Source organism: Saccostrea cucullata, unplaced genomic scaffold (genome assembly GCF_032062105.1).
Source record: "Saccostrea cucullata isolate Sc308-1 unplaced genomic scaffold, CSIRO_AGI_Scuc_v1 ctg14822, whole genome shotgun sequence".
Lineage (NCBI taxonomy): Eukaryota > Metazoa > Mollusca > Bivalvia > Ostreida > Ostreidae > Saccostrea > Saccostrea cuccullata.
This window is the reverse complement of record NW_026918634.1, coordinates 3,984-14,628: the sequence shown is the minus strand read 5'-3', so window position 1 is coordinate 14,628 and position 10,645 is coordinate 3,984. Positions and strand designations below refer to the sequence as shown.

Here is a 10,645-nt window from a genome sequence, read left to right as displayed (position 1 = left end):
TTTTAACCGAAACTATTTCTTTCACTTAGAAAATATTTCCTTCAACCTTAAAATACTAAACTTACAAAATACCTGAAATGTTGTGGAAGTTGGTGGCTCAGTGGTTAGCGTGTCCGACTTTCATACTAATGGTTTTGGGATCGAGACCAGATGGAGGAATTGATACTTTTTTTTGCATTTTGTTTTTTTTTTAAAATACAAAAATATTCTTCTTACAGATAAAAGAGGAGAACGGAAGACCTTATTTGTTGCTGTAGCAACAAGAGTTTCTATTTCTTATTATTTTTTCTTATCGTATTTTTGCATATCTGTACAAAGAACAATAACTCTTCACACTTTGGTTATAAAACGTTCATAAAAAGCAAAATTCAAGAACGATTTCAATTCATTAAACAAATACATGTAGAAAAAAAATAAAAAAAATCATATAAAAAAAGCATTCTGGAGTTATAATTATAATTAAAGCATTCTCTTTTTTATCATAAGGTTAAATTATTGGTTTTTGTCAGAGGGTTTCAATAACATTGATCGATGACGTCACATCTGCATCAAAACAAAAATTAAGAGAATGTGACGACGGCGCAGCTTGTATCTGATAACCGTGTTTTAATAGAGGCTAACACTTTATAAATTGTTTGTGATTTATTAAAGAAAAGATAAATGAACAGGTATACTAATTTTAAAGCCGTGTGGTTTTCTTTACTGAGGACAACAGGCCACATCCTTATGTAAGCCAGAATTTCCTCTAGATATTCTTGACATCATCAAAGAATGCAAATATAAGTAATAAACAACGATTATTTAGTTAACATGGCATCGAAGTTCACGATCCTCGGTGTTTATGAAGGACTTATTCACACTGTAGACAAGAAGGAGGATTTTTATTCACACTGTAGACAAGACGGAGGATTTCTATTCATGGCAGGTAAAATCACATAGTGAATCAAACAAAATGAAAACGAAATGAAGCTATCGGTGAAACCAGACGGACTAAATGTTTTCTCTGCATCCGTCCTCTCCAACGTACTTCTGTATATCTGCCCGTCTAGCCTTTTCTCTGCCCCTCTGTCTGTCTGTCGCACTTTGTTTTCTGCATTTTTCCTACTTGTAAACACTGGCATATATAAGCTGATTTTTTTTTGTATGTATATAAGTGTATTTTGATCAGTTGCAGATCAATTTTGCATTTTGTTTACCTTCAATGCTTCTCACATTTGTTCTAAATGATTGCAAACATCCAGCTTATTTTCTGGTTTATCGTTTGACCTTGATGAGCTATAGATCAAGTTTGATTTTTTTTCCGCTTCAATATAAAACTGTGGAATTTTCAATTCAAGAAGGAATCAGATTACACTTGCTAGTAGGGGACTAGTAGCTAATAAAACCCAAATATACGCAGGAAAATGTCATTCCTATCACGTGCGAGGGCATCATCTTCTATATGACGTCACGTGACGTAGAGCCGTATGAAGAGCTTATGGTCTGGTATGGTGACGGATGTTGGAGGTTTTTAGGCGTAAACAGCATACATCCGGGTAACTTAACAATAAAATACATTTTGTGGTTAATTGTTTACGTCAAGGTATTTAAAGAATCTACTTGTCACATAACTTGACCACATACAGTGTGGTCATTAAAACATTTTAATTACATGCTGTTACATGGCGTAAACCGCACACACCTGGGTATATAATTAAACAATTTATTCATAACATGTTTTCATTTTTATCAAATGCGTACAATAAGAAAAATATTTCTTTTGAAATTTCTTTAATGTGCAATTGATTAAAAAATTGATACTCTTTCATGAAAAATTATGAAGATTGTATATTTAAACACCTTTGATAAAAAGTTATATAAAGATTTTTTGCTTTCTACAAATCTGATTCTAAACTTTAAATGAAAAAAAAACTGCACATTAAATTTGGAAAATATATTTCTGCAGTGTATCAAAATTGTTAATTTCTAATTTCATTCATAAACATGATTCATCCAAAAAATGAAATTATTTTTGAGAAAATATTCTAACACCACCTAACTGTTCTTAAATTTTGAATTTGGATACAGCAGATCAAATTTATATTTTTTTTACAGCATACAGGATGTTAAAACAACATATTGTATCATATTGTATCGGCGGTGTTTCAAATTTGAGAATGATATTTTTCTCTTGTCCTTTTCTGCAGAAGTTGATCTCAACAGTTCATTTGCATTCTGTGCCAATGTTTTGACATTTGACGACAACAAAAGACTCATTTTTTGATAATTGGACACCTGTGACGTATCAGAGCTGGAATCCTAACGACGAGGGCGAGACAGCAGTTGACCAAATCTTTGGCCTCCTTTTGAATCATCATAACGACGGTAGGTGGCGCTGGGTGACTGAGAGAAACTACACCTACTATACAGGAGAAGACGGACTAAAACTCCCCTTTATTTATTATTAAGTTTGATACTATTTTGAAGAAATTTTCAGGAATTTAATCTTAACCATAACTAATAAATGGCTAAATCACGTGATATCATGCTCCGCGCACACATTTATTAAGCACAGTGAAAAAAAGTTCAAAATAATCTAAAAGTGTCTTTTCAAATTAATGTAGAGAATTCGTTTCCTCGGAAGAGATCTAGATTATCCTCATGATTTAAGGTTAACTATTTATAGCTTCTCTTTATGTTCGCAAGGAAACTTAAAACTAGGATCGCTTCTTATCATTCCATCATTAAATATTAAATCATTCTGACTTGCTTTTTTCATAAGAAATATTTTGATATACAATAGATGCATATAGAACCATTTATTTCCACAAAAACGTCAGTATCCACGAACGTTTTGGACAACCCTCGTATACCCAATGTTCTTTATATATATATATATATAAACATCTTAATTGCCATTCTCTGTAACCGCTTAAACTTCGTTGCCACGCATGGTCACCGATTTTGATGAAACTTCACCCATGCTTAGTACTTGACACCAGAAACAAATATCAAACAAAATTTCGTTGTTAAGTGTCTCGGTTGCTATGGCAACATCCGGAAAAGTTTGAAAAATCGAGATTTTCAGCCACTTTAAATCCTGACTGTGGCTTAATAAAAACTAGAAAAAGCAAATAAACCATTCTAACAAAAACATGACACCTTGATGTCACTTATACTGTGAAGAAACTGTTTAGAATATATCTCTAAGTAAGTGGTAACCAAGGGTACATTTGGAATACATTTAAAATGCTGAAATATGCTGAAAAACACTCCATATTCACTAATGGTAGGTGTTACATGCTAAAACTCAATCATTGACTTAAGAAAAACAATGAAAATGTTTGACCTTAAGTATATAAGTATAAGCAATATTATTCTATAAATAACTTTTATGGTTGCCATGGTAACACAGTGTAACCATGCAAAACCAGTAACTAAGATTGGGTTAATGCTACTGTCTTGAGGAAAAACATGAAAATTCAAGACTGGCAAATATGCATCCTTAGGACCTTGCAACACCAAAACCATAAGAAAAATTGGGTATAATTGCTACTTTGTAGTGTTACCATGGAAACAAAGTACCAGTGCTTAAAAGTGAATTTTTTTCAGCTGCATTAAGAGTTAAATTGTCATTTAATCAAGAAACAAATTAAAGAGCTCAGCTGGAATAGTCTTATCTGTTCGAACTGAAGTTAAATATCATATATTGATAAAATTTGATGAATAAAACAACACTGTTGCTCTGGTTACCAAGAAGGGAAAATGTTCGATTTTTTGAACTTTATATCAATATTAAACCCTGTGTGCCAACTTCTTGCATCCACTTAGAGATTGGATGATAGTCAAAATTAAAAGTCAAGTTAGCTGTTAATAAATATCAATCATAAAAGTTTTGGGAATCTACATTTAAGGGTACGTATCCAAGGAAACAAAATATTTTTCAGGTTTTTAAGCATATATTTTCTGCTTATTTCCATAGCAACGCTCTATTTAAAGAATATAATATGAATTTTTTGAAATGGGAAAATTTGGAGCACACCAACATCTTATAAAATTGATCATTAGGTATGAGGAAATGTGCTTTTTTTTAAAGATAGGATCATATTTAAACATACATAGTGTTACTTTGAAGGCTCTCTGGGGCATAAAAACCTTGGCAACCATTGCCAACCAAACTGAAATATCATATTTTTTCTTGGTATGTGTTTCAAGGCTCTTTTTTCTATTATTTGGTAACATTTCATCCTATAACTGCTTTTCATTTTTACGAGTATGACTTCATAAAATTCAATGAATATTTTTTTTACTTTTGAATACTTTGTTACCATAGTAACGTATGTAATAGTTGATTTACCAAACATGTTTATCATGCATTTGAGACATCTTACCTTCAACTTTTGGAAACAGTCATTAACAATTGCTTGCTTTGCCGCAAATGTTAACTATGGGGCTCTAAACATGTTAAAAAATGCCATTTTTTGAACTTTAAGACATGTTGCCATGGTAACTATAAAACATAGCAACCAATTTTTGCCTGATTTCAGTTCAGGGTATCAATGCCTTTTATCATAGAGAGTTTGGAGAAATTCTGAGACTATGCGTGCCACAGCTCCTATATAAAATTTCAAATCATTACAGAGAATGGCTCTTAACATCTTTATTACAATGAAACCTTTCTTATCCGACATGCAGGGGGAAGAGAGATCACAGATATATGTGTCGGAATAAACAAGGTATAGTATTGCAGCGTGTAAAGATCGTTGACATAAGTATAAATGAGAAATGAAATTGAATGGCAGAAATCACAGTAAAGCGTATTGCACATATGTCTGATCAAACAGATTCCACTGTAATAGGTTTAACAATAAAGTAATTTTCATCCTAATTCTCCGCCCAGACATCTTCAAGTATCAGTGTTTGCTAAAAAGAACGAAATATTTCTAATTTCAAATTTATTACAACATATATTAAGTACATTTTTTTCCTTAATACATTCAGTATCGCTTTACCGAAAACATATCTGTTTACATGTTTGTTATTAGATGTTAAATATTAAAAAAAGAACTCAGCGATAAACCTTATTTTAAAATCGTCTCTTGAGAGTTTGCATAACCCATGGATGATCTTTCATCTGTAAAATTGAAATAAATTCATACTTCACAGATACATGTAAGAGGTGTTAAGAAAGTTAATTCCATGATGAAATATTTTCAAAGATTTCAAAATAGTGCTTAAGTAAAGAGATAAATTTTCAAATCTGACAAAATCACAATAGTGTGCCTAAGATTTAAAGCATTTCATTTCTAGCAGGAAGTTATGGAATTGTTCATCCATATGAAAATATATGCATGATAGAAATGCTGGTCATTTTGAGTGAAAAAAAGGTTAAATTACTTTTGTTTCTTCATAGGTTATCTTGCATCAGACAAGCTTTAACGTAGGTATAACAACGATATATCAGTTTTCAACAGAATAGGTTTGTCATTTTGAAATGTTCAAAAGATTTGATGATTTTTGCATAGTATGTATTTGAAAGGATGTTCTGACTTGTGTGCTTAAGATATGTCACAAATGTACGTCATCCCTGATGTTTTCTGAACATACATCATCTGTTTTAATACCTGCCCTCCGCTTATTGATTTAACAAAAGACAAAACATTATCAGCAGCCAAAACTAACTCTTTAAACATGAAATATCACAAATTTTTAATATCTTCTCATCTTATTTCTTTTCAAAAAAAAAAAAAAAATATGTGGAACGAACTTTCATAACACCCTTTATAATAGCATATTTTTTCTATTAAAAAGGTTTATAAATGAAATTTTCATAGTAATACAAAAGTAAAAAAAAAAAAAACCTGATTATTAATATTTAATGAAATTTACCTAGTTCCGTCTGATCATCATGGTGGTGCCCTTCACTGACGTCCCATTCCTTACTGTGGGATACCATGGTTTATCCCAGGATCCCGGGGACCAGGGACCGTTAAGGAATGTGTAGGTACAGGCGTTAAACCACCAGCCTCCTATGTAGTTAGCAGCACAGTTAGCAAAACTAGACCTGTCGTTATCTCTGTCCGGGGTGGAGAATGCCATCCCAGACAGATCACGCCAAGAATAACCTGTATCTAACATAGAGTTACCTGTAAAGGACAAAAAAGGAATCACAGACATAATTGATTTATTTATCTGCAATCTAATTGTTAATAATACTTGTAATACTGAGGTACTTCTAAGATAGACGACTTTAGCTGGAAAGAGCAATAATATTTATATAGTTCAGTCCTAGAGTCACCGGTTCTATCATACTTGCACCTACACAATTAGAGAAAATATATAACAGAGATAATAATCATTAATTTACGTCACATTAAACTTAATACTGAAGTACATCTGAGATACACAGTTTGACGTGTTGTTTCTTGTAAAGAGAGATAAAAAAAACAAGCCAACAAAACACTTCGGTATTCATATAGCATCCTTTCTAGTGTAACAATAAACCACAGGCGTGTTACACCTCTAAATCATGGTATTTTTTAGGGTGTGTGTGTGTTAAGGTGACTGGAAATATCAGACAACATGAATAAATGAAATAGTCATATATGTCAGAGACAGTGCTTTTAAAAATGTATGAAATGCAATACGGAGTAATTCATTAATAATTATAACAAAATAAGATATGGTGTACCTGTAAATGTTTTAAAATATTAGATTTTCATTTAAAAAAGCATAAGTATTGTAAATGTGAAACGCGTTGAGATGTTTTGAATTTGCCTTTTTAATTTTTTCTTTATTTGAATATTTATCAGATCATTTTTTATCATCAAATTTTCGTAAACTTCTTTGACATCTAAGATTAATGACGCTCTGTAAACTTCCTATTTTGTAGTATTTTAAATGTGAAATACTAGATTTTCATTTAGTAAGGAAAAGGTATAGTAAAAATGAAACACATTGAGTTCTTTTGAATTTGTTTTTTTCTAATTTTAATATATTTCAGAGCAAATGGTTTTTCCTTTATCATCAATTCTTTTGTGAATATGTTGACATAATAGATCATTTAAACTCTGTAAAATTCTTTCTCCGTAGAAGTTAACATGTGAAAATTTTACCAGAAAACCCAAGCTGAATAATAATGGTTGAGCGAATGTAATTACTGGAATTTGTTGGGTTAAAATAATAGCATATTTTTCTTTGTATTTAAAATATATAATTTGAAATTTAAGCTACTTGACAATGTCTGCTGAATTCTTGAATTGTACCTGTAAATGACATTCTGAATTATTAAACATGTTTGATTAGCGTGAAATCAAAAACCTATACAGGATATCAGAAAAAAACCACTTAATGATATTTCAATACAGAAAAGTATAATTGGGATGATATACGTAATCTGAACCCAATTTTTAGATATTAACTTGGATACACTTACCTAAGGTCCCCGTGGCAGGTCCTGTAAGAAAAAGTTGATATTTTCCAGCTTCGTTGGAGACTGAGAATCCGTCGTACATTTCATAGAGTGTTGTGCCATTCTGGAGAGTGATGGACACATAAAGGGAGGAGATGCATTCTTTTGTTAACTGGTGGATTACATCATTTCCTATATTAAGATATATTTGAAATCAGCTTGAAGGTCCATTGTAATACAATTAATTTCTTTAAAAAAAAATATCAACTTATTTTTCCTGAATTTTAGACAATAATGCTAAATTTGGTCTTGTACAAATATGCCGCTAAATGATTTTCTTCTCTTCTATTTTCCCTTCTATTTTTGAGATATGAATTAAACACGGTATTTGAATATAACCAGTCTTTAATTCAGATCTTTATTAAGTTTTAATTTTTTACTTGCCTTAGGATTTTTTTTCCTTCAAACTTTGAAGGAATAAAAAGTTCTGATTTGAAAGTGATTTACACTTACCAACCCATACATTCTGTCCTGGTGAACCAAATCCAATTTTATATTCCATCCAGTTCCTGTCAAAGCTCACCGAGCCGTCTACGCGTTTCTGAATGGCCTTTTGAAAATTAAAATGTATTACAATACAATCTATTGCTTCGAACAATCATAGGATCCATATGTTATGATATAAACTCAAAATATTCATTATTTTTATCTTAAAATATTAAAACAGAAACAATGTGAGTTATATAATGTACTTTTAATTTAAGAAAAAATTAAATACCGTCCATCCCCCGCCCATTGTCCTCATATCGCAGTAGACACGGACAGGACTGGTAATGGTCCCATAGGGGTATATATCATACACCCCTGTACTGGTTTTTCCATCTTCATAAAGTTCGTTACAATCTTTGGGCATGGCAGAAAAAACACAATCTAAAAAAAAAAAATGCAGGGATCATATTATTCGTATGTACAAGAAGTGAGAGGAGAAATAATGCCTGCATGATAAATGTTAATTGTTGAAGCTAAAATGTTGACTACATGTACAAAACAGATTAGGTTGAACAGTTCTCCATTATCTAAAATAATTTTTTTCTTGTTTTCTTATTGCTACAAATCTCTGATTAATAACATAATTAAAAGTATTTAAAATAACATGCAACAATTTTCAATACTCTGTTGATTAAAAGAAATGTTAAAGGGGAGTGCATTTGCAGATCAGATGATAAACAATTTGGACAGTAAAATAGATAAATAAGTTGTTGAAAAATCTAGAAAAATCATGATATCTTCTTTTTTATATGATATAATGTTTGTGAAATTTAACATTTCGCAAATTATAATGTTGATACAATGATCATGTTTTCCAACACAGTCTATCCTATCAAATTCAGACTGACGTTTTTAACAGATTGTTAGGTCTATGAATTGTCCTCGAACTTTCCGTTTTCAAGATTAGGCCTTGTCACAGAGCTTAAATGAATATCATTGCTAATTATGACGGAAATACACTTATATTATTATTTACAATTGTTTATACTACATAAAAGAAGTTTCAAAAGAAAAAAATCGTGCCTCTTCGAGAAGGGCCTAAAACAAAGAAGCAAACAGAAACAAAATATCAAATATACATACCGTAATGAAAGTAGTATCTCCAACCGGCCTCATCAGACAGCTCACACGTGAATAGTTTCTTGTGGGTACGACATTTCTTCATTTGACTGTTGAATCCAAAGAAAACGCACTCCCTTTGACACATCGCGGCGCACTCGGTCAAAGAATGAGCGTTATATTCCCCGACAAGTTCATCATTTGATTTCTTATCATTAAATACAACTTTTGTGGTATATTTCTGAGAAATAATGGTCGCTTTAGATAAAGCCAAGAACCCGACAATTAAGGAGATAACACACTGACTGCTCATTTTTTTTCTTTCTTAAGAAAAGACTGCTGCGTTCGTGTAAATCTGTACAATGCTGCCAAATGGACCGTCAACAGCCAAATATATATATTGTACCTTAATCAAAGCCTGAAAAGCGATTGGCTAACTGTTCATACTCTACATTCTACTGTTGTTTAATCATCGATTTTGTTGAACTTAGTATGAATTGTCATAAATGTTTATTCTGAAATTGTAAATCGAAATATAACAATGAACAGTTCGTTGTTGAATTTTTTTTTCACTGAGTTAATGCCTGTTATGTGTGATGTTGCACAGTGTTTCTTTTTATTATTTGCTATCTTTTAAATATGGAATTATAATATAAATATAAAAAGATATATACGAGGGACATTTCAACTGAGAACTGTTTAATAAAAAAATAACCGTTTCACGAAAATTATTGAGATTGATATCATTGGAAAGATCAGAGAAATATACACATATTGTGACGTCACTTAATAATTTGTATGACGTAATAACTCAGAAAATGACGTCAGACTTCCGCATGCTTAAGATACTGAAAATAAACATGACGTAACAAAAGACGCAATTCGATGAAATTAAAATTCAAAAAACAACTTTTGCTCATTACTCGGGCGTAAGCTATCAAATGTCAGTTGGTGGAATGTTTATATAGACTTCAATCTATCATATGGTGGTCTATTTCGGAAATCTTCTTGTTCTGAAATGGTTTAAGCGAGTGTCAAACATAGCATGTTTTTATTGAGTCTCGCTCAAAATATTGCGTAAAACAGACCTAACTGTCTGAAAAAGGCAAAGTTGACAATCAAAGTAAAATAGACGATCGTGTTACAAAATTTGATGGCATCAATTCGTTAGGTGTTTTAACCAGATTTGTGTTATCGATGAAGGCTCAAGAGAAGTTAAGTTTAGTATGCCCCATATTTTCTCGTAAATCCAAAATGGCGCGGGCGCAGTTGTAACCCAATCGTACCTCCAAACATTCACAAATTTTAATTCATGGAAATTAAATCAGAATTTACATGTCTGTATAACTTATAAACCTTTTTGGATTCAAAATTCAAAAGCAGTAGTGAGTTTTGGGGCGTTGAAGTTGAATTATTAAGAAAAAATACGCACAGAAACAAGTCAGGGGCAAAACTTTTGTACATTTTATTTTTAAACGGTAAGAGTACTGCTACTCAAAATATATTTGTTGAAAACTGCATTAATATACTTCAGTTTTATACATAATATGTTTTAATTCATACAATGGATAGCTATATAAAACACCGAAAATCTAGTCGTATCATGTAACTTAAAATCTTAAATGAATGTCGATGTTAGCATAACCG

At 31.4% G+C, this 10,645-nt stretch overlaps 1 protein-coding gene across 1 annotated transcript; it reads right to left on the bottom strand.

The window, feature by feature from the left end:
• Positions 1–5,868: 5,868 nt before the first annotated feature.
• On the bottom strand, positions 5,869–9,311 carry LOC134268928 (fibroleukin-like). The gene is made up of 5 exons (XM_062751166.1): positions 9,023–9,311; positions 8,169–8,320; positions 7,904–8,000; positions 7,415–7,582; positions 5,869–6,125 (listed from the first exon to the last, which is right to left on the bottom strand). Exons 1-5 carry the CDS (start codon positions 9,309–9,311, stop codon positions 5,869–5,871), a joined length of 963 nt encoding a protein of 320 aa, XP_062607150.1.
• Between the last annotated feature and the right edge of the window lie 1,334 nt (positions 9,312–10,645).